The following is a 25,202-nucleotide window of genomic DNA, read 5'->3' as shown; positions in this document are numbered from 1 at the left end:
GCAATATTCCATATAACAACACAATTTGTCATAAAACCTGCTTTAACTTATCATTATGCAATATACATTCCTAAAGATGAAAAGCGACAGACCTGTTGCATTATAAAATGCTGCATTTCACAACCTTAAACATTTTAAAAATGTCTTAACCTAAAAAATCATTGCGGCAAATAGCTCCATTGACTTCATTAGTCTACTTCATACTCTAATTAAGGACAAGCGTATTTATCCATTTCTTGACAATTCATACTAAACCCTCAGGGGGTATTTACAGATTATTACCAAAGATCTATCCCTTCATCAAGGAGGCCCCAACTAAAGGCCCTTGCTAATGGCAGGGAGGGGGTGAAGCGGTTCTCCTTTTTTGATCCTCCTCACGAACCCACCATGCCCTGCAGTGGGGCAATACCAGAACCTCAAATTTCTTATGGAGGCTGTAGAATGTATCCTTTTGAGGATAGCTTTTACAGGCCTCACACATGAATGGTGAAACATGGGTACTTCTATTTCGAGTAAATCAGAAATGTCGTACATAGGACGTGATACAAATGGCCGAGGCAATCCCAGTGCAGGGGGCCTTTACAATGGTGGATGTATGAATGGGAGCTGACTAGGTGATTAGAGGACAACATGGAGGGACATAGACAAGGGACAGACATGGGTAGACATGTGTCCTACTGCCTTTGTATGTTATTAGTTTTCATGGCAGTGGCCCTGATAAATCATTGGACTCGCAGGTCACTTTCAGAGGGGATGCTAAGGTCGTGAGCCTTAGTGGAGGGAGTGAGGAAGTCAGAAGGGAATAGGTCAGGAGACAGGAGAGCGTGATTGATGTTTGAGACATGGAGAAAGAGGACTTACATATTGGCTGTGTTCAGCATCAGGCAGTATAGATCCATCCATTAATGAATAGCATTAAGATAGTTGGTGATGTGTCTGATATGGCAGGGGTGTTGGAGGGTAAGGGTAAGAGAACCTGGTGTTATCTATGAAGAGGAGCTAATGGAAGTCACAGGATGAGCTGGGGTTTCCCAGGGAGTAGATGTGTAGGGTAATGAGTAGTGGGCCCAGGACTGGGCCTTGAGGGACACCGACAAGCAGATGTGTTGGAGACGAGGTGATGGAGTTCCACGAGATGAGAAGGCGTGGTCAGAGAGATAAGAGCCCACCCAGTCAAGTGTGGTGTCCTTGAATCCCAGGAGAAGATCTGATGGAGGGACGGATGGTCACCAGGGTAAAAGGCTGCAGAGAGATCACGTAGGATAAGAATGGAGGAATGATGTGAGTGATGAGAGGTGGCAAGAAAGTCAAAGACATGAGTAATAATGGTTTTGTTAGTGGGTTTACTCCAGAAGCAAGATTGAAGGGGTTTGCAGAGTGAGAGGTCCTTGAGGTAGGTGACAATGCAGTTGAAAACAACTCTTACATAGATGTTGGGCTGATGAGGTTAGAAGGAAACAAGATGCTAGAAAGTGGGATTGTTGGGATGAGCTGCGGGGTTCTTGATTATGGGGATGATAGTGGGTACTTCATTGCAGGTGGAGAAGCTACCAGTTCAGACGTAGAGACTGAAAAGAGAGGAGAGGTAACACCAGGTTACAGTCCCACGTCTTTTGGTTGGCTTTGGTATGATGGTGTTGATGGAAACAGGGGATGGATTAGCTGAGCACACAATAGGTAGGAGCCTGGAGCTGGGGTGTGCTGAAGAGGCATAGAGAGGAGAGAATAGGACAGGTAGTGGATGGTGTAATGGCAATGGAATAAGAGTGTAGTGCCCCATATTTTAGTGATCTAGGAGAAGTACAAAGCAGATACCTTACCAGGGAGAGAAGGGAATCTAGAGTCGAATTTGGGAGGGGAGAGCATTGGCTGTAGGGCCATAGAGTGTTTGCTGGGGTGAGATGAGCTAGCAGAGTTTGGAACAGTCTTGAGGGCAAACAGAGAGTCTTTGTGGGCAATAAGGAGGTTTTGGGAGTGATCCTTGCACCAGCAGTGAAGATGGAGGTGTGTGGTTGTCTTCTGATGTTGGGCAGCAGGAGAGATCTAAGCTTGGGGGTAAGGGCAAGAGGGGGTGAAAGAATAAGCAGGCTGTGTTTGTCATAAGAGGTGTAAAGTACAATTTTGGATTCCTCAAAGTCAGGTTCAATGGAATGGAATAGGCGAGCGGAGGAGAGGGGGCAAGGATGGATTACTCAACCTGGAGTAGGTATTGTGCCATAGTGTCAGACTTGAACTTTCTTTTGGTGGTGGATGAAAGAGGGGTGGAATCGAAGAATGGGGAGCAGAGATAGTGAAGTGAATAAGTTAGTGGTCAGAATAAGTAGAGAATTGAGGAGTTGGTTTGGATAATTGAAATATGTGATCAAGGGAGTTACCATAGGTGCGAGATGGCCAGTTGTGTAAACTGGCCAGGACATGGTCTGGTATTGTGGAATTCCGTTGTAATTGGTGGACCTTGGTAGTGTTGGGTAGGTTTAGGTCACCCAGTAAGACCAAGGGAACATCAGCTGGAATTGTTTCAAATAGTAGGTCTAGTTAGGAGAACAAGAGGTTGGGAAGATGAGGGGAGGAGTGGGGGAAGGTGTTTGACAGATATACACTCAATGAGGAAGATGTAAAGTCAGAGGAGGTGATGAGGTGTCCTTGTTGACTAGGAAGCCACCTCCACTGCCATTCTTAGTATTGTAAGAGAAATGGGAAAAAGTGGCAAAGTGTCTTGGCAGCCCTACTAAGGTGTCCGTGTCATGAGGGGAGATGTAGGTCTCGATGAAGGCCATCACAGCAGGTTTGGGTTGGTTGGAGTGGAAGTGCTCTGTGAGGAAAGGGGTGAGGGTGACACAAGGAGTGTAGAAGAAGAAAGATGCACAGGATAGATGAGTTTGGTGTGAATGAAGCAAGGGGGAGGGAGGGACAAAGCACAAGAGCACTAAGGAAGACAAGGGCCAAGAATGAGATCATGATTAGGAGGGGTAGGGTAGGTAGGAGCATGGTGAGGAGAGCTGAGTGGGAATGGGAAGGTGAAGGTGTATCCGGATAGGTCAGTGGTAGGTAGGGTGAGAGTCTAAGGTGTGTTGTGAAATGGATTGATAGGGGCCAATAGTTTGAAAGGCTGGTGCAGTGAGGTTGGAAGTGAGTACTTTGCAAAACAGAATGCAGTTACATGGCCATAGTCAACCAAAATTCATTGTTTCAGCCGTCAATGAGAACCACAGGGGCACAGTCAACCACAATTCCACGGTTTTGCGGTTTATGGTTTTGCTAATAATGAAATTAATAAAATAATGAAATGACATGGCTACAGCCAACTAAACTGCAATGTTTTGGCCAGCAAGGTACTCAAAATGCAATGGTTTAGCTGAGAGTGGGAATCACACGAATGCAGGGCTGGCAACCAAAATGCATTGGTTTAGCTAACGCTTGGCCACGGGTAACCAAAATGGTAGGTTGAGAGCATAGAGAACAGGTCAAACATGAAAAGAGACAAAATGTAGGGGGTTGAAGAGAGCAGATCCAGATAGTCAGTGAACATACAGTAGGAGATGGACACGGCAGGGTGCTTTTCTGATAAACTGCATTGTCTGCAAAGGGGCAGAGGATGTCCACGAGGGAAGCTCCTGGGATGGGTCAGGCCCGGATAGGGCCAAACAGACCTTGCACTTTGCAGCAACACCAGGCCAACAACTCCTGTTTTCTGTGGCATAAGAGGGGGTGGCCACCACCACCAATAATAGCTCTGCCTAGATAAATCATGGGCCTGCACGAGATGGGGTCAGGCAAGTGGTAGCAGACAATGGTGAATACTGGCATGAGGCTCAAGCTCCCTCATGGATCGAGGGTGGGATGAATCAAAAGGCCAGCAGAGTGCAAGTGAAGTGAGCTCAAGGGAGGATGAGGACAAATCTCACCTCACAGAGTATGCGCCCCAGCACATCTGAAGTCAGGTGATCACCAACATCAATCAGGGCTTTACCAGGAAGAACAATGCTCACCTGGGAAACAGGGCCAGGCCCGCAGCAAAAGATTATTGTGGCAGATGCAGCAAGGCTCCAACCTCCCCCATGGAGACAGCACAGGGAGATTTGGTGGGTCAGTGGAGAGCGGATGAAATTAGGCCATGGGAGGATGAGGGAACATCTCACCTTCCAGAGTAGGTGGCCAGGCACATTCATAGTCAGCTGACAACCAACACCAGTCAGGACTCGGCTTGGAAGACCAATGGCTGCCTGCAAGATAGGGCCAGGTGAGCAACAGCAGACAATGTGGATGGTGCCCCTACGCACCAGCTTTCTCACAGCGCGTGCATGGGGCGGGTCATCGGGCCAGACAGGGGACCATAAGTCTTGTTGTTTGGACAAAAGCAAAAGGGATGTGGTATAATTGAATGCGAGATTTCGTCATATTTTCTCTGAGGCCCAGGGACCACTCACACTTTCCTCATCCATGTTCCTGACCCCTTCCTTGGACTTCCGGACACTTGTATACGCGCAGGCTTGGAAGACCTCAGTCACATCTTCAGGAACAGAAGCTGCACTGGCAATCAGGCACCTGCTATACTGCCTTATGGTGCTTGTATGTGGTTTGCAGATATACCATTTATCTCACACATTGAAAAGGAACAAAGAGTTTCTTATTTCATTTTTTTTCAATAATGTATCTCCCAACCTCAGATTTTATTTTAAAAAAAATATATGTACTTTATTTACATTTTCTTGAAAAATATTTTTTATACTCAGTTATTCAGTGTTGAACCAGCTGTGATTAGTGCATACATCTTGATCAAAAACATAACGTTCACAACCATCATACTCCTTTCATACCACAACAACATTGTTTCAAATTGAAAATACTATTTCGGCCAGTGTTTGTACAGCGTGTACAATAGATCCTATGGGGGCTACCTGCTTTATGCTGGTGCATAACGGATACCGCAGGGATCTCCAGCATTTGCGCAAATGCTGGAGTATTGGTGTGGCGGATAGGAAAGGAGGCAGCGGAAATGCAAGTTGTGTTCCGTCCCTCCTCTCCACCATACAAATGCACGAGAATGTGGCGTGGCGTGACTGGAAGGCCTTAGAGCCTTACTCAAGGCTTTTACGCCTTCCAGTCACGTTATGCCACAATGTAACATGCGCGCTCCGCTGTGTTGTTGTTGTTACTATTCACTTACAGTATTTGCCTTCTCACAGAACTCACAAGCAATGGATTCCCTTTTGCCTTATATTAACTGTGCACCTGTGCAGTCACCCCTTAAAGTGTGCATTGAAGACCTTGTGTAGGAGATTGTATTGTGCCACTGTGGTTACCCTTAAAATGTGTCCTTTTACTCCCTTTCTGTTTTCCCCCACAGTACAACGACTATGTTCATTACATTGAGCCGTGTTTCGAAGGCATGCTGGTTCAAGCCGACCGAGACAACCGCGAGGTAAGTGACACCAGCACATACTGCGGCCTACAGGGGTTGAAGTTGATCAATTAGATATCCGTGTTGTTTCATCAACATTATAAGGACAGGGAAAGTGACATATCATCACATCACTATGATCCCCCTCATGGATATCACAGGAAGTGACATCACATGTTGTTTGATCCCTGATGAAAGCAGATTACAAATTTTGGAACTATCTTTATTATAATGCAGGGCTGCAACATGTTAATCAATCATGATTGATACCAACCGGAAATGCTACTAAAATTAGCCAAACTAAAGCAATATTTACTTTTAAATGCTCAGTAGTCTGATTGGTTAAATCTCAGGGGTTGAAAAGCAACCCATAGTGGTTGGAAACTGAAATATAGGCTTACAATGTAATCTTACCTGGTCCCAATGGACAAACAGGCCTTTATACTCTACTGATGGAAGGAGAAACACACCCGCATGATGAGCCACTTGCAATAGCAAGGTATACTTAATCTCCAAGCTGGACCTGAGCTGATGTCCTGTAGGAAGCCGGTTTTATTGAGTTCTTGCCTCATTTAGTAGAGGTTGTATGTCTTGGTCAATGTTCAGTGGTCTTTCATCAACCTAATGGTGGGTCCATCATAGTCAAGACAATGGCACAGGTTGCCATGAGGAACGGTGCCCATGAGGAATGGTGCCTGTGCCCATTTCCGTGCCCTCTGTTACATGCTCTTGCCAATAAATGAAACGCCTCTGAATGACTCCAATGATCAGACTATTAATTGCCATGGTGATGGGACTTACGTAATCACATATACCCTATATCTGCTCTCTGTTTCTCTGTCACTGGATTCATCATTTATTACGCTGGAGCTTGCCAAGTAGTGTCTCCATTTTGGCCACATATCCTGAGTAGTTGGGACTGGATGCGGGGACAAATTGACCATATTCTTGATTTCCACACAATATCCCATGCCGCCGAACCAGTTACTGAACCAGCAACTTCTATTACCCATTGCTTAAGAAATCTACATTGCACTAATTTGATTCTACACAGAATGGAGATTCTATCAGAGAGGAATCATTTTTGCATTGCCTGTCACCCACTTCCTGTCCTTTGTCCCCGCTCAAGGCTGTTCTGGGCCCCAGGAAGTGTGTAGGCTGAGAGGCCAGTGTTTCATTAGTTACAGGTTTCCAGTTAATAACCAAGTTATCAACATACTTAAGCATTTGATGTTTCAGAGGCAAATGCATGGGTCAGAAACTGTGGTGAAAGATTGATTTCAATGATGGGGATGGGTTCATAAAGAAAGCTCTATCATTTGGCAAAGCTTTGTTCCTAAGATCATCTTGACACCTGTGCTGGTGGTCAACCAAAACCTCCAACCTCATTCATGGTAGTCTTCCATCAGGGGTTGCAAAAAAAACGGTATTCAACCCCATGTCATCCCCCACCGTGAGTGTCAGGGCAGCACATGGACCTTCCACAGTGGTAGGCAACCATGAGCAAGCTCATACGTCCTCATACCACTCTAGTGCCGCAGAAGATTCCACGCCAGACCAGTGTGCTGTACAGTAATATCATCAGTGTTTAGTAGAAGGATGCAACATTTTGCAGTCGATGCATTTTAAATCTGTAGTGCCCCTGCCAACCTCCCAAGATTTTGGTGATGTATAAACAGCAGAAGAGATACTAGCATCACCAACACCATCTAGGCATCGACATGGACCATCACAGCGGGAAGGCTGCGGGTATGAACCAAGGATCTACTTCTCGGGTGCTAGTGAATGGGAGCTGTGGGGGGACTCTGCTCTGCACTTGTCTACCAGCACCTTCACATGCATTGTATCATCTGCATGTATGAGAGACCGGAATCTGCAGGATCTGCAATATGTACGGGCCATGTGTTCGGTCATGAGGTTCCTTGTGGGTAGGTCTTCTGCTCAGCTGTAAGTACTGTTGGCCAATCTGTAGCATTTCAGATGTATTGATGCTGTTTCTGTTTGTTTTGCAAGGGGGTAAAAGTTATTTCTTTCCCTTACTGATATCCAATGTAAATTGTGGCTTTCTGTGGTTCTTCTGCTTCTCCGGGTGGTGTATGTTCTTGTTACTTGATTCTAGCTATGAATGTTCCTCAGCTGGCAGTGGGTTTAATACCTTGTTTAGTTGGGCTGGCAGTGATTTGAAAGGAAGCAATGTATCCTTACATGATTTGAGGTGTATCTAGAATGTTGTGGTTTGTTTGCTATGGCAAGCAGCAGTGGGTCTCACCCTAGTTCTGTTTAACAGGTATCGTTTGGGTCATTTCTGTGTACTGTAAGCACCTGTTTACCAAACAGCAGGTGCTTGTATCTAGTGGTACTGTCACAGGGTCGGACTGGGGCAAGAGAAATAGACCTGGACACCCGATAAAAAGTGTCCCACCCCTCGCCTCAAAAAAGTGGCCCACCCCGCGCCTCAAAAAAAGTGGCCCTCAAACCAGCATCTGTGAATCGCTTCAATCCATGACTTTACAGAAAATATTACTTATGGAGGGTTCATGTGTCTGTTACATTACAACACAACTCATAAAATAACATAACTTTACATACAGTTATGTGACAGGGTCCACAGCTCCGAAGCACAGGAGTGGCATGAACAGGACCTTTCACCCATTGACAAAACAGGAGGTGGCATCAAATAGCATTGCTCCTAAGTACACTACGAAAAAATATGGTTATGATTTCACTAATGTGATATACATTTCATACAAGAATGGATCACCATATGTACCATTAATATCTGTGTGCATAGATCCGTATTGTCAAAATACTGTGAATGCAATCAGACGTCCAAGGACAAATGATAATATGTTATTGTATAGCACCTGTGTTGGTACTCATTTATCAACCTCAGAAGGATGAACGGCTGAGATGGCCTTGCTGGGATTATAACTTGCAACCTGCAAATCACACACACATCGCAGCAGCGAGCGCTGAACCCACTGAGCTATCATATCGGCAATAGTAAAATGAGCAATTATTATGTAGTGGATGCCATTAAACTGGTAACAGCAGACCAGTGAGTTAAGTTCATCTGCAGGTCTGGTGCAAATTTGGCTGCATTTCAAGCCTGCGTCACGTGCATCTACTTTTCAGGCTTCAGAGGTTGGCAAATTAGGGAAAGCAGCGCATCACAGGCGTGGCGTTTCTCCCACAAAATGAAGGCACTTCTGGCAATCATGTCATTGGATGTGGGAGGGAAGAAGTAGTGGCAGAACCCATGGAATAAGGAGGCCTTCTGCTGTGAAGGAGGCCTGCATGTGCCTTATGGGATCACTTATTCATTCATCTAACCCAACCGCCTGAAAGACACAGAACCGCTGAACTGCAGATTGTCCTTTGTGGCATGACCACTGCAGGCGTAAACTATCTCCTTAACTCTGCCTTAGTGAACATTCAGCAAAGATTGAGGAGTTGCTGGAGGGCAGTTACGCCATCACAGCTACGTTCACAGTGCCATATGCTGAGGGCAAACAGATACAAGGAGAAAGCAAAGCAGTGAGGGTAGGTGGAGTGGCAGCGCCATTGGCACCACATGTGCCCTACTCTATGGCTTCATGACTGCATCAGTGACACTGTTCCGATGACAAACCCAGGAAGGCTGAAATTAAATCGTATTTGCATCAGCTTTCATCATCTAAAATATTATGGACTAGCACAATATTTACATCAGAGCTGTGGGAACCTTAACGATGAACACTTTAAACACACTCTCTCTCTCTCTCTCTCTCTCTCTCTCTCTCTCTCTGTCTCTCTCTCTCTTCCCCTCCCTCTCTCTCTCTCTCTCTCTCTCTCTCCCTCTCTCTCTCTCTCTCTCTTTCTCTCTCTCGCTCTCAATTTATATGCCTCAATAATAATAATTATAATCAATGCATGATCTTTAAATTACATTCTGTGCACATGTAGAAAGTAGTGATGGATTTGACAAAGGTGGTGGGGCTGTCTTCTGTTACTCTGCACACCGCATGGACTTCGAAAGGGCACGTGGTGCCCTTATCAAAGAAGATTTGAAAACACTGTGTTCTGACAGCTGTAGCAGTGCAGGTACAGGGGCAGGGTAGAGACACACTTGTCTAAGCAGAGACCCACTTTAATAATGGAAGAGAAGAATAATTACTCTTCAGGTTATGGTCCTGCATTGCTAATAAACAGTGCTTAATGGGATTTCAACATCCACAATGTACTATAATAAGCTGGACAAATACCTACAATGATTTACCTAACCTTTTGCTGCAGTCATAGACCGGGAACCATCTTCTATTTACAGTGTAGGTGTCTATTTAATGTTGTATCAATATGTACATTTGTCATCATTATAGTCTTGCAACGTCGCTTTTAAAAACAGAAAGCAGTCTTGGAAAGTCCAAGAACTGCATCGATTTGCTAAAGAAATCCACAAACATGACGTCACATCAGTAGACTCCAGCAATTGCCTTGGCTTTCAGGTAGTGTGCTAGTTTGCAATTGCAAAGCCACCGATGCCCAAGCGGGTCAGGCTTTGGGCCCGCCAAGTAGTGTTAGGCATTTGTAAAGGAGCCCACATTATAACTCTTTGGATTGAGAGCCATGTACTTCGCACGATATAGCAAAGCTCTGGAGCTACTCAGGAAGTCACAATGCGCTGCACCAGTATTTCCTGACAATGACCCTGCAAGTCCTTTGTGGAGGAGTGCATGTACCTAGTTGCCACCAGATTAGTAACATTGCCAGTATTATGTGCATGAGGCACTCAGCCTTTTGGGTGTTGCAATCTGCCTTCCCATTTGCAGTATAGCCATGACCGATAGCTAGAGCGCCTGTCCCAAACACCAGTTCACAGGGCAGGGAAGACAGAGGATGCAGAGGTAGGACAGGAACAACCAGGAATACAGAGTGGGAAAGGCAACACACCGACGCCACTCTGCCATGCCTCAGGAGCAACATTAAGGAGCGCGTAAGCTGCTGCAACCAGAAAGATATTTGAGGGGGTATGCTCCTTACAAATTATCAGAGTGGAAGTGCAAAGCTGTGGCTTGACGGTGACAACTCTGCAATATTTTTTAAAGTACTGCTGGTGAAACTATACTGTTGCCTGTTCCCTGGCAAGCCAGCTATAACCTAGGGGCAGATTTCTTAGGTGCCGCCAACATCGCTATGACTCTACTTTTGATGCCTGCCACAGTGCCATCAGACCATGTACCATAGGTTTCACTCCAGGCCCCCACAGGGCCGCACAGCACGGGAGGAGCTCCCAGGTGATGTGATTACTAAGATAGATGCAGATTTGTCTAGTCTCACGTGCGTAGGCAGGCAGACACGACATTGCTCTGCAGTCCGCACACCTAGATCCCGGGGACCGGCTGCACTGCACACAAAGCCGCTCTGTGCCTGGCTGGCCGTCGTCCGATGCTCACCTTGGACAGCAGACTACCGTAAGAAGGCTTGCATCATGCCGTGATACTCCTGGTGATGATGCATAATTAAATATACAGCAAAAGTGCTCTTGCTATCCCTCCCGGGGGACAATGCAGCGCTTCCCGCGGATGGGTTGCACTGCGGGTAGAGTAGTTTCTTGTGTGGCGCCCACCTCACCTCTACTTAACAAATTTCCCTGATGACCTCTAAAAAAAGGATGACTTTTAAGACAGTATTCCTGATCCATATGTGCCTTGTTGGCCTTCTTTCTTTCATGTCTAATCTTTGGCTTTAAACTGCAAAGTAGGAACCCAGGTCACCAGTCGGCCACTCGAAATTTTAACGACTGGTGTTCTGTTCACTGGCCCCCAAGCAGTGGACATTCGTTTCAAAGAGGGATGGGGCGGAGTAGGGCAAAGTTCTGCAGCTGTCACTGCCAAAATAGTGACTAGTCTTGAGAAGGGAGCAGGCCCCTAAGCTGCTTCATCAAGAATCATAAAATCATTTAAAATAAAGAAAATGTATTGTGTTCTGGACTAATAGCACACATGAGCCAGGTCAAAGGCAGCAGTGAGATGTGTGTCTGCTGAAGGCCCCAACTCTTGATCAGTTGGTCATGCATGGGTACATTAACGGTGACTAAGAGAATTAGAACAGAATGTAGTCACTCTTAAAGGGTGCCCGCTAATGCGAAACATTGGTACATGTGCCCTGGTGGCCAATCTTACCTGTGGTTTTGTCACAAGTCTCTCACTATAACAGCTGTGTAGCCACTAGCTGCCTCAGGTCAACACCAGCTGCTGCTGGGGTCTACTCTTCGGGCCGGGGGCCGGCCGGGGAGGGGGAGGCAGCCGGTTCTGCTGCTGACTCTCCTCTTACAGTGCTGCGTGGGTGTCGTTGTCACTCGTGGCACTGCTGCTGGCTGGCTGCCTCGTCGTGGTGGCCAAAAAATAATGCCCAGGTTCAGGGGGGGTCCTAATATCCTCTCAGACTAGAGTCAGAGTCACGTGTCCCTGTGTCCACCACTCCAGAATTGTGGCGGCATGGAGTCTGTGTCGGCCCACAGCCCCAGGCACAAGTTGCTTTCAACTTTGCAGGGCAACAAATTCGTTGTTACTTCCTGCAAAGTTTGAAAGCAACTTGTTGTGAACTTGGGGGCAGCCCCCACCCCCAGCCCAGCCCTGCAGGCAGGAGGAGCCAGAGTGAGCAGTCAGCCAGCCTCCTGCTGCAGAGGTGTTCGTATTGGCAATTCACACTTCAATCAGGAGCACGGCCAGTCAGCCACGGCAGCCCTGAAGTGGCTGCATGGCCGCTGGCCTGGCGGCGGCGGCAGCCCTGAGGGCCGGCCCACTACAAACATATGCATGATGCTGTATCATGCATGCATCATAATTATGATACATGCAATTTGCAAATCATCAAAGCAAGGTAACAACATGTGTGTTGTTACCTTGCTTTAATGAATAGTTATGCTCCAGGAACAGCTCTGCAAGGCAGCCCTTGGCCCCCTGCTGCGAGAGAAAGTGTCAGTTTCCTCCGCCACCGCTGCCAAGAGGCGAGTTGCTCGGGCCGCGCCCAGTCCCACGGTCCGTGTCCTTTCCGGTTTAGTCATCCTTTTTCGGTTTTGGTTTCCAGGATATGGGTTCAGAACATGCTTTTTCAGATCCCTCAATATGTAGCCAGTTGGGAGGTGACAGTGCGCAAGGCCATGCGCTTGCTAGGAATGATGGCGTCATGCATATACTTGGTTCCCCACGTGCGGCTCTGCATGCGTCCTATGCAAGAGTGGCTCAACAGCCAGTGGTGTCAAGCCAGCGGACAATGGGAAGATCTGGTAGTTGTCTCGCCAGCCCTCGTTCTCTCTCTGCAGTGGTGGTCAAGAGAAAACCTCTTGAAGAGGATGACCTTCACCACCCCTGCAGTGGAAGCCACTCTCACTACAGACGCATCTCTCACAGTGACAACATTACAGGAAGTAATACCTCAGCTAACACAGGGGGGGAATTACATGGCAACATTGGACACGAAAAATGCATAATTTCATATTTCAATGCTGCCAGCGCACAGAGGGTACCTAAGGTTCATGATAGAGGACAACCCCTATCCGTTCAAGGTCCATCCCTTCGGCATTGCCTCAGCCCCAAGGATATTTACAAAAGTGCTGGCGGTAGTAGCGGCTCGCCTGCACAGGCAGTCCATTCCAGTCTATCCTTACCTCGGCGACTTACTAATAACAGGGGATTAGTACAGAACATGCCTATCAAATACCCAGAAGACAGTAGATAGTCTGGGATTCTCGATCAACGAGAAAAGGTCCAGCCTAGAACCTAGCCAAGCCCATTGGGTGCTCTAGTTAAGATGGCCTCGTCTGAACCCTCCAACGAGAGGGTTCAGAAAATGCTGTTCCAGATCCCTCACTGTCACCAATTGCGAGGTGACTGTACGCCAAGCCATGCGACTGTTAAGGATGTTGGCCTCCCGCATTTACTTAGTCCCAAACGCATGTTTGCGCCCCATCAAGAGTGGCTCAACGGCTAATGGTGTCAGGCCAGCGGACAATGGGACAATCTAGTGCAGGGGTCTACAAACAGTCGATCACGAGCTACCGGTAGCTCGCCAGAGCCTCTGAAGTAGCTCGCGTTCGACTTTCAGAAAGAAAAAAAAAAGATTCAAGGAAGTGCTCTGACCAATCACAGGCCTGCAAATCTGTAAAGCATATGCAATGCGTCCTGTGATTGGCCAGAGCAAGTTCCTTTGTGCTGTGTGAGAAATCCCGGGGTTTCTCTTTTAAAAGCACTGTGGCGCAGGTATTTTTCTTTTTCTATTTTGGAGCTCTCCTGGCGTTTGGAAGTGTGGACTGAGGTAACATGGCTGCCTGAAGTGTATTTTGAGGTGAGGTGAGGTCAGGTGGGTCGGGGGAGGTGAATTGAGATGTTTTTATTTTATTTACTTTGTGTCTGTGCACGCCGAACTGCGGCCCCTCCTCTCATGTGTGCACTTGTTTGTGCTGTCGGAGGAGGGGTGGGCAGCTTGGCAGAAAGGAGCCCCGGGTGAAACAGAGTATTCAGCTATTTTGATTACTGTCTCCGCTCGCCCTGGGCTCCTTTCCTGTCATGTAAGTTATTTTAGAAGGCAGGGCTCTGGCGAGCAAGCCCCCCTCGGGACTAACTCACCAGAGCCCTGCGTTTCTAAACGCAACTCATATGACTGACAAAGAGCCCAGGGCGAAATGGAGACTTTCAGCATGCTAGCTGCATGTCTCCGCTCGCCCTGTGCTCCTTTCTAGTCATGTAAGTGATTTTTAGATGGCAGGGCTCTGGCGAGCAAGCCCCCTCGGGATTTCCTCGCTAGAGCCCTGCCGTTTTTAATAGTACCTTGCATAACTGGCAGTCAGCCCAGGGCGAGCGGAGACATGCCGCATGATAGCTGCATGCCTCCGTTTCGACCCTGGGCTCATCCTTTCAGCTATTTTTCGAAGGCAGGGCCATGAGTGGACTGGCCTATAGGGAACTCTGGAGATTTACCGGTGGGCCTTTCCAACCTGGGCCTCTTTTGTGTGGCATTTCCTAATTTTCGCATAGATAAAGCATTGTGCTTGCTGAAAATGTGTCATGTGGCGCCACTTTGAAAATAATTTCCAGGGCCTCTTTTGGTCCCAAGTAAGTATTTCCAGGGCCTCTTTTAGTTCCCAGTCCACCCCTGGCACTCTTTTCAGCTATTTTTCAAAGGCAGGGCCATGAGTGGACTGGCCTATAGGGAACTCTGGAGATTTACCTGGGCTTCTGCACCCTGGGCCTCTTGTGTGGCATTTCCTAATTTTCGCATAGGAAAAGCATTGTGCTTGCTGAAAATGTGTCATGTGGCGCCACTTTGACAATTATTTCCAGGGCCTCTTTTGGTCCCCAGTAATTATTTCCAGGGCCTCTTTTAGTTCCCAGTCCACCCCTGAGCAGGGCTCTGGCGAGCAAGCCTCCTCGGGACCAATGTGCTTATGGGTTTACCACATTGGACTCACTGTAAATGACGCACATTTAGTACATCCAATCATTGATATCAAAACTTATAAGCTTCTTAGCGAGAAGTGAGGGCTAATACGCAGGAAAAGACGTCTATCGTTCCAATGTGGCAGTAATGTGGTAGTGACAACTTTTTTTTTCTCCAGGTGCGCATGGGCTGGTGTAATATTGGGGTAACATTAGTGCCCTGTTTCAACTTACAGGATTAGCGAAGATAGAAGTGCCAGATATTACTGTCAACTAAGGGCTATTGTTCATAAATGTGATGCTAGGTGGTTTGAACTTCACAAGACTATTGCTGAGAGCACAGCCAACACTGTAGGGATGGTGGCTGGCCCTAACTCTTTCCCTATGCAGCATGGATTTTCGGTATGCATTCCTGTTTAATGGTTACCACTAGTGCAGCTGGTGCATGCTTGTACATGCTGGGCTCATTTTTGTTTCACCCCTGTGCTCATTTTCAGTCTTTTGAGCTATTTTTACAAGGCAGGGCTCTGGCGGGCAAGCCCCCTCGGGACTTCCTCGCCAGAGCCCTGCGTTTCTAATAGTAACTCGCATAACTGGAAGTCAGTCAAGGGCAGTGGGTTACATTTTGAGTAGATAATTGCATGTATCATCTGCTTCTGGAGTTCCAGAAACTTTACTAGATCTTCAAGTTGTGAGACAGTGATGGAATAAGTCCATTTATGTGTGCTTAGAGCCCTGCCGTTTTGATTAATAGCTGCAGCCTTGTTGATCCCAGGCAAAATAGAAGTTTTAAAATGGGGCAACCTTTCATGCTGCTTCTTTCCAAACTCCACACTGCATCAGTTCCACTTTAAAGCACTTCCCTGGCTGGGGTGCACCCAAAATACAGTTGGTAATATAGTCATTTTGTGTACATTAAGGGATCAATAGACACACTCTACAGTAGAAGGTTACCAGGGTAGCTCAGTAGGTTGAGAGACTGTTGCCGAGATGTTAAATATAAAAAAAACTGCTTGTTATCGTATGACTTTTGCAATTCCTATAAAATGTTTGGCCAAGGCATGGGTTGGGCTGGTCGCTTGCTTATATTCAGGGGAGAGGGAGGGTGGGGTATTCTGCCCCTGTAGTGAAAATCAAAAGTTGGCACCATGAACCCACAGTTTTTATTTTCCTAATAACTGCTGTCAGCACAACAGAAGCATTTATATGTGATTAAGCAGTTTGTCACGCGTATACCATCTTTATAAATGTAACCTGTGATAAAACCCAAAGGAAGGGGCACAAAAATGACGTGGTATTTGTGTGGTAGTCTGACAAAAAAAGAAACCGTGAATGCAAGTTTAAGCAGCATTTTTGAGTTTAGAAATTATTTTCTTTCCTATGAAAGTGTTAGATGCAGATTTGGAAAACAATTGTGTGGCAACAAGCATTTTTCACCCAACCTGCAAAGAAAGCAAATGCTGCAACAGAGGCATCCTTCAAAGTTGCACATTATTTGGCAAAACACAAATGCACTTTTACAGATGGTGCAGTTGTGAAAGGTGCGATGGCTCTCGTGGCTGAGTCAGTTTTAAAAGATTTAAATAAATGCCCTGACATTATGTCTGCCATTTCAGATGTGCAGTTAGGTGCAAACACAATGGCAAGGAGGGTATCTGCACTATCTGCCAATGTGATGGGGCAATTAGAAAAAGATTTGGGCATATGCACTTTTATTTCTCCATTCAGTGTGATGAATCAGTTGATGCGAGTGGTACTGCCCAGCTGGCACTGTTTGCTCGAATGGTGTTTGAAGACTTCACCAACAAAGAGGAATTCTTGACCTTGCTGCCTCTGAAATCCACAACCAGAGGTGTTCATCTCTACAATGAGGTGAAGAATTATTTTGTCAAAACAAAAATTCCATTGAACAAGTTGGTAGCAGTAACTACTGATGGTGCACCAGCAATGACCGGCGTCATTCTGGTTTTGTTGCGTGCTGTATAGCAGACCCTGATTTTCCTCCATTACTGCACTACCACGGCATCATCCACCAGCAGGCAATTTGTGCCAAAGTGATGGGGTTTGATCACGTAATGGCACCTGTTGTGTGAATTATTAATTCAATTTGTGCAAAGGCCAAACAGCACCGAATGTTCAAAATATTCCTGGAAGAACTATCTGCCGCACATAGTGATCTGTTGCTACACAGGAAATCCGATGGCTTAGCAGGGGAAAATACTACGTCGCTTTCACTTTTGCCAGAAATCAAAGACTTCATGAGGTCAAGAAATGAAGACATCAGCCAATTATGCAGCATTTCTTGGCTACTTGATTTGGCATTTCTGGCAGATGTTACCGAGATATTAAATAATCTGAACTGTGAACTACAAGGAAAGGTTAAAACCATTGCTGACATGATAAGCGCAGTAAAGACATTTAAGTCAAAACGTAACCTTTTCACTGAACAAGTGGTGAAAAGGAAAATGCATCATTTCCCTTCTGTAATGCAAATGCTGACAGAGCATTCAGCTAGTTCTGAACTCCTGAACATAGACAAATACAGCATTCTCCTGAGCAGGCTTAAGGAAGAGTTCAGTGACCGGTTCAGGGATTTCGAAAGGATTGAACCGTGTGTGATGTTCATCACAAACCCCTTCATATAAGTCAATGTTTGTGAACTTACAGAACAAATGGGTGAGCTGTTTAACCTTAACAGTTGTGCTATGGAAATGGAGATTGTCAGCCTGAAAGGGGACATTCTGTTGAAAAGCAGACAATCTCACACCAATTTCTGGAGCCTTGTTGATCACAAGGAGTACAGTAACATTTGCACAGCAGCATTAAAAGTGACTTCTCTGTTTGGTTCCACCTATCTCTGAGAATCTGCATTTTCAGATATGAACTTCATCAAATCGAAATTTCGAACCCGCCTGATCGATGAGCATCTTAGTGACTCCATCCGAGTTGATGTATCAAGTTATACCCCCGACTACAGAGCGCTGGTGGATGACATGCAGTGTCAACCTTCACACTGAATGTCTCATTTTCCTACATTGTGAAAGTCTTTTTATGAGAACTTCTAATAAAAAAGAATGCAATAAAGAGATTTTTGAACTTAACATAAACATGAAGGGATATGTTATTCCCTATATTTATGAAGGGAAAATTACAGCTAAAAAAAAAAGTTCCAATGTTTATGAACAACCCCGACCGCTGATATCGCCCACAAGTAGCTCTCGCTGTTGGCCCCCAACTGAAAGTAGCTCACGCCTACATAAAGGTTGGAGACCCCTGATCTAGTGGTTGTCTCGGCAGCCCTTGTTCTCTCTGCAGTAGTGGTCGAGGGAAAACCTCTTACAGGGATAAACCGTCACCACCCCCGCAGTAGAAGCCACTCTCATCACAGATGCATCTCTCACGGGGCAGGGGCGCTCACCTCCTTCATCACACGGCACACATCTTGGATGCACCCTTGACTCTGATCTAACACTCTCGCGCCAAGTCAACAACGTCTCAAAGTCCTGCCACTACCACCTTAAAACCCTGAAACGCATCTTTCCATATCTCTCCTTTCCCAACAGACTCTCCGCAGTCCAATCAATCGTTATATCAAGACTGGACTACGCAAACCCCCTATACCTCGGAGTCCACGCGTACCATCTGAATAAACTCCAAAGGGCACAAAATGCGGCTGCCAAATTGCTACTTGCGCTCGGCCCAAGAGACCACATCTCCCCAGCACTTAAGACGCTGCACTGGCTCCCAGTAGCCCAAAGGGTGACCATCAAAACCTTATGCATCTCCCATCGAGCACTGCATAAAACCGGACCTCAATATCTTCAAGACAAGCTAAAACCCTAATACCCCCCTCGCACCCTAAGATCAAGCTCAGCCGGCCTTCTAGTCATACCAAAGACAAACTCAGTCAGGTTAGGTGGATCATCATTCTCAGCCTTGGCGCCCTCGCTATGGAACTCACTCCCACCCCACATCCGCCTAACCGAGGATTTAACGCCCTTACCCTAAAAACCAACCTGTACCAAATAATCCAAACAGACTAACAGCAACTCAATGATACCAAGCCAGCAAACTACCTGACGCAAGAAATTGACAGCCAATAATCCCCAATATAAACTTGAAGGACATCCAGAATTAAACAAATAAAGTAGATCAAAGCAGTGAAATGGTTAATAAGAGTACATCTTACGGCATCAGTAACGAGATTTATACTCCTGAAATAGACAGAATTGCATGACAAGTGAACAAAGTGAATGGCATGGATGAAATAGTTAGAATAGATGAAGCAGGTGAAGCAGATGCGCTGAGTGGGTGAATGGAAGAACAGATAACTATATAGTTTGAATGAATGTGGAAATCGAATGAAAATGTAGATCGGATGAGTGTATAGAATGGATAAACATATTTAGCAGATGAGTGTAGAGCGGACGGGCGTGTAGCGCGGATGAGTGCGTAGACACAGTGAAGCAAGTAGAACGCAGGAATACGTAAGCCTGATGAATCTGCAGAACGGATGAGCGTAAACCGGATGAGTGTGTAGAACAAATAAGTATGTGGAGCGGATGAGTATGTAGAGCGCACAAGTGTGGATAGCGGATGAATACAGAAGCGCAGAGAGTGTGTAGATAGCCGGAGCAGATGAATGTATAGAACGGTTGGGTCTATAGAGCACATGAGTGTATGGAGCGAAAGAAGTATATAGAGCAGAATGAGTGTATAGGATGGAAGAGTGTAGATGACGGATGTGTGTATAGGAAGGATGAGTGTATGGGGTGAATGGGTGTATGGAGCAGATGGGTGTATGGAGCGGATGGGTGTATGGAGCGGATGGGTGTATGGAGCGCATGGGTGTATGGAGCACATGGGTGTATGGAGCGCATGGGTGTATGGAGCGCATGGGTGTATGAAGCGCATGGGTGTATGCAGCACATGGGTGCGTGGAGCGACTGGATGTATGGACCAGGTGAGAATATGGAGAAGATGAGTGTGCAGAGCAGATGAAGATATAGAACAGATGAGTGTATGAGATGAATATATAGAACAGGATATTGCTGCTAGATGAGTGAAAAACACGGGTACTTAAAGGGGATGAGTGCGGAGAGGGGACGAGTGCATGGAGCGGACGAGTGCATGGAGCAGATGCGAGTGCGCAGAGGGAAAGAGTGCGCAGAGGGAAAGAGTGCACAGAGGGGGTGAAGAAAGGGGGAGTGCGTAACGCGGATGAGTGCGTAAATCTCAGAGAAAAGAGGAGAATGCAGGAATGCGCACGAATACGCAGAACGGATGAGCGTAAACTGGATGAGTGTGTAGAACAGATGAATATGGGGAGCGGACGAGTATGTAGAGCCCACGAGTGTGGATAGTGGATGATTGCGGAAGTGCGCAGAGTGTGTAGATCGCCGGAGCAGATGAATGTACAAACCTGGCGAATGTATAGAGCACATGGGCGTATGGAGTGGATGAGCGTACGGAGCGGATGAGCGTACGGAGCGGATGAGTGTAGGGAGCGGATGGGTATGCACAAGAGGGCATGCGTGGGGCGACAAGAGGGCATGCGCGGGACAGACTAGAGTGCACGGGGCAGACAGGAGTATTGGACGGACTGGAGCGCGTAGAATTGCATGACATATATAGTATGGCTTAGAATGCAGAGAGCGTTTAAAGAGCATATAACCCATCATATCACACCACCACACTTACTCTCTTCTTTACATCACCACTCAACTACAACACAGAGATACTATGACACGATTCGGTATAACTGTTCTCATACCAACATCCGCCGCTCACTGCACATCATTCTAAGCAAACACTGCTGGTTTCACACCCCCCAGCCAGGCGTTCTCCTCAGGCCTAAACAGCCACATCCGTTCTGGATAAAACCCGCCAGAACAAACACATTCTCCTGATCTCTCAACCACCACACCTACCGCTAAGAAGCAGCTATTACACGAATACCGCACGAGCTGCACACATACCCGGTGCTCACATGCACCTTTGACTCTCTCTACTCTCTCTACTGGTCTGAATTTCAGTTCCCAAGGGCGTTCAACCTACCAGCGCCTTCAGACCATACCAATGGTATATAAGGCGCTATATAAGTGCAAAATAACATAACATAACATAACACACAGTGACACTGTCGGCTCGGCAGCAGGCAGCAAAAGCTGAGACTGAGCATCTCGTGACTCAAAGTGAAAACATCAATACAAAAAAGAATGGCCCTGTACGCAGCAGAGTGGACACAGTGTGAGGGAGTCTGCAGTGCAAATGTTTTAATAAACATTTTAATTTAAAAAAAAAACGGCCCAGGGGTAGCCTCATAAAAAACGGCCCCTAGGTCCTCAAAGGTCATCGGCCAGTGGCCGATCGACCGGTACCGCCAGTCCGACCCTGTACTGTCAAATGTGACAGTACCCAGGGTCCGACAGGGGCAAACAATTGTCTCGGGCACCAATGAAAAAGTGGCCCACCCTTGCAAATGGCAATTCATTCCTTTTATGACTGACAGTTTGAGTAGTACCCAAGGGGGAGTTTTTTGATAAAATGTGATGCAAATTGTGCATTTTAAAGAATATGTATTCAGTAACACTGGTCAAAACTACTAGCCGCATAGTGAAGTAACTCATCACACTGGCCCACACTGGGCAAAAAGTGGGGCACTTTGACCAAAAGAACGTGCCCACACTAGCATTACCTTTGTCATACGTAGAGCTTCTGATCCAGACATCCATTCAGGACAAGATGGCCAATTCCGATGCATTTAGTCATGGGCGTAATTTTAAGAAGGGGGCAAGGGTGTTTTGGCACACCATTTTGTCCCACTCATTTAGCAAGGGCCCCTTTCATTTAGATGCCATGTCCACCCCAACATTTTCCACAAAGTTACTCCAAGTAGGCAGGGAATCTTTGGATCGCCCACCAATGATCATGGGCTGTTGATGCCCAGCCTTCGTTTCATTAGCAGTGATCGGTGCCAGTATAGCCTTCACAATGCCCAGTTTAGAGCAGTGGGGGGGGGCTGGCCTACAGAGAACTCTAGAGATTTCCAGGTAGGCTTTGGCAACGTGGGCCTCTTTTGTGTGATATGTCCACTTTTTCCCATAGGAAAAGGGTTGGGCTTGCTGAAAATGTGTAATATGGGTCCACTTTGAAAATTATTTCCAGGGCCTCTTTTGGTGCCCAGTCCACGGCTGGTTTAGAGACGGCAGATCAGCACTTTAAAGACGGCTACCAATATACCCGGCAGCTGCTGGATAACTAACATGTGACCTGTGAGACCTTATAGAATCTCATAAGGACTGCGCTTAGACTTCTTGGTCCCGCTGAAGCTCCGCTTTGGCCCTTTACGCCTGGCGGGCTTCCTTATTCTTACACACTGAATCACTGCCAGACCATACTTCATAATGTTTAACATGTACATAGCACACACCACAAACTGAGTTTTCTTTTGTTGCTTGATAACATGTGTTATCACCACCCAGCTTTGAAAGTGCCTTCAGAGTGCTCGAGCCCCTCCTGTTCATTCAGCCATCGTGTGTGTCTCTCATCACAGAACATGACCAAACTCAATATTTCTGAATTAATGTGTGAGGCTCAAAATATTGAAGGGCCTTGAAGAGGCCATGCGATTTGTTTATGGCAAAAAGAAGCACACTGCAGACTGCTACCTTGCTTTTTAATCAAACTAAGACATTATTCAATAATACAACCTCACCAAGGCACTATACTTTATTTTCCTTGACCCAGTGGGGACCAAAGCGAACTTTTCCAGTACTTTCTTACTGCAAAATCACTATCAACTATGGCGCTATGTCCAGGAGGGTGCCTGGTGTCACAGGAAGTGCTGTGACTGAGCACCACGCCAGCAGCTACCACGTAGTGCAAAGGTGACGCGTAAAAGCAAGATGTTGGCCACTCCCATCTTCCTTTTACACTCCAGGACTTTTTGCTGCCATTTGGCTTCGGAGAAGGAGCAGGAAACAGAGGTGGCATTTCCCTGCGCATTGCGCCTCTTTCAAAGGGCACATGCGTTTACGCCCTCGAAAGACTTTCAGACAGGCATAAAAGGAATCGATTCCCATGTAATCCGTCTGCTTTTATGGGGATTCCATAGGAATCCATTGCAAATGCTGTCTGCAATGCATAATCCGCAGGCAGCATTCGCAAAACCGAGAGTAAAATGAAAGTGAATAAAAGGTTTCACCTGCATTTAAAACTTTGATTTCCAATTCAGTTTTGTGAAAGTTGAAAAAAGTGTATGCAGGGGACCCAACAGCAATTGCAGTACAATGTGTTTTTGTCATGCATTTTTTCACCACAGTTCTTTTTGCAATTCATTTTTTTTGCAGAAAAATGCGGGAGTAGACTCACCCTCCCCCACCCCCTCTTTCCCCATCCCCTTACCTGCTCCCTCCCCCGAGCTCCCACACCATATTGCTGAATCTAAACACCAACACCCCCCATGCATTTTGTGGAAAAATAAATGTAAACAAAATCTGTAAAAATCATTGCTAAAAATTAGAGCAGTAAACAATCCACTGTAAAAAGACTGGGGACCCTTAAGTGCTAATGTTGGCAGCCTGCGATTATCATTTTTCACAAAATGAGCCCCCAGTGTTTTTAAAGTTAGGCAGTGTGTCAAAGACAAATTGTTCGGGAGGATAGCTCAGGGACAAGTGGAAGCAAGACGACACAGAGCAACACAGGCTCGATTCCTGGGTCCTCGATTAGAAAGCTAAGGGTATTAAGAGCATTATAAATAACCAATTACATTTCAGAACCCCCCCCCACTGTCAAAGCCCCTCCCTGATCTGGGAGATACCTACCCAGAATCTGAAGGCTCATAGTATGGTGATGTACCTTTGACTCCTCCTCGAATCCGGTCCCCAGCTACCACAGCAAGGCCTGGAAGGTCATGTTAAATTGAATAATTTGTGGGAGGAATACAAACTCATTTATCTTGTGCAAAGGCACCATGCAGAGACCTGAGGCGACCCTCCTTGAGACCCACCCGTAATAGAATCTGGCACACCTTTCCTTCAGTGTCCCAGCAGGAGAAGGAGGAGCCTGAGTGGATGACTTCAGAGAGAGCAACGTACGACACGAGCCAATATCACACCAGGGATCACTGAGTGAAAGTGACAGACCTGCCACAACGAAAGTCATGGGAACTAAACAAAGCACCAGATACAGCAGTGGACCACCACGTGCCAGAGGGGATCCCTGCCAGGGCCAAGCCAGTCCTTTGCATTGCTAGCAGTTGAAGCGCGTAGAGAAATTCTCCAAGCAGAGCCAATAGGAAGCCACAGTGGAGCAATGTGCAGCCAAGAGGAAGAGGCAGGACTACTGTCTGGTGTCAAAATGGCCACCGGGCCTTCCCTAGCCTCCGATGCTGGAAAACCTGCAACAGATCGGGCAAATTATGCAGACAGACCAACGAAGCAACTGAGACCCTAGGAGAGAAGGGAGCCAATGGGAGAGTGTGGTAGGCAACGCAAGAGAAGGGATTGGATATAAAAGGGCAAAGGAAAAGCAGGGGAATGCAGCAGTCCTTACCGAACTAGGAGACCATACCACTTCAGAGATAGAGAGAAAGACAGACACTCAAACCAGGATGGAGATGCCAGAATCTGGACAAGAAATGCAGGCTGGACAAGCAAGCAAGAGGCTTTCAGAGTGCTGAGCAAACTTGGTAGCGCAGTTAAGCTGCTGCTCCGCGGACACCACGGGTGCCTGAAAATCTGGAGGGCCTGGTAATCCTTGGTGTACAGGAACTGCTGGCAGGTAAGAGCAACACTAAATACATTGGTAGTGAGAAGGACACTGTGCCCATCATTACTGTGGCAGGCACTACATCCCATGAAAGTAGTTAGTACACAATGTCCTTTGACAGTGGGATGGTCATGATAACCCTCAATAGTGAGTTTGGCACTGTATGTCTTGATAGTGAAAAGGTCACAATATCCATTAAGAGTGAGGGGGGCGCAATATCCCTGGTGATGGAACTGGGGCACTATATCCCTGGTAAGGGAACTGGGGCGCTATATCCCTGGTAAGGGAACTGGGGTGCTATATCCCTGGTGAGGGAACTGGGGCGCTATATCCCTGGTAAGGGAACTGGGGCACTACATCCCTGGTAAGGGGACTGGGCCGCTATATCCCTGGTAAGGGAACTGGGGCACTATATCCCTGCAGCAGGGAGACATGTACCAGGTACTATCCTCCTGACAGGATTGCAAATGGCAAAGTGGGCGCTATTTCCCTGTGAAAGTGAACTGAGCCAAGAAGCAGCTGGGCACTATATCTCTAAGAATAGTGAACTTGACGGAGGCCAGTACCCCTAGTGGATGAAGGGACCTGCACCCTAATAGTTTAATCCCTCC

The 25,202-nt window shown here is 46.8% G+C and overlaps 1 protein-coding gene and 1 long non-coding RNA gene across 7 annotated transcripts in view; one reads left to right on the top strand and one right to left on the bottom strand.

The window, feature by feature from the left end:
• The window catches only part of CACNA2D4 (calcium voltage-gated channel auxiliary subunit alpha2delta 4), a 1,390,363-nt gene that overhangs the window by 509,129 nt on the left and 856,032 nt on the right, over positions 1-25,202 (top strand). For all 6 annotated transcript variants that reach the window (XM_069628636.1, XM_069628639.1, XM_069628635.1 and 3 more), the window contains exon 9: positions 5,348-5,422. In XM_069628636.1, coding sequence (XP_069484737.1) covers positions 5,348-5,422 — 75 coding nt within the window. The remainder of the gene's footprint in view (positions 1-5,347; positions 5,423-25,202) is intronic.
• Positions 1-25,202, bottom strand: part of LOC138513626 (uncharacterized) — a 481,408-nt gene that overhangs the window by 434,691 nt on the left and 21,515 nt on the right. The gene's annotated exons all lie outside the window — the stretch shown is intronic.

Source organism: Ambystoma mexicanum, chromosome 12 (genome assembly GCF_040938575.1).
Source record: "Ambystoma mexicanum isolate Mex_15411 chromosome 12, UKY_AmexF1_1, whole genome shotgun sequence".
In the NCBI taxonomy this organism is placed as follows: domain Eukaryota; kingdom Metazoa; phylum Chordata; class Amphibia; order Caudata; family Ambystomatidae; genus Ambystoma; species Ambystoma mexicanum.
Note: the sequence above shows the minus strand (reverse complement) of the source record. Positions and strands in the feature narration are given on the sequence as shown.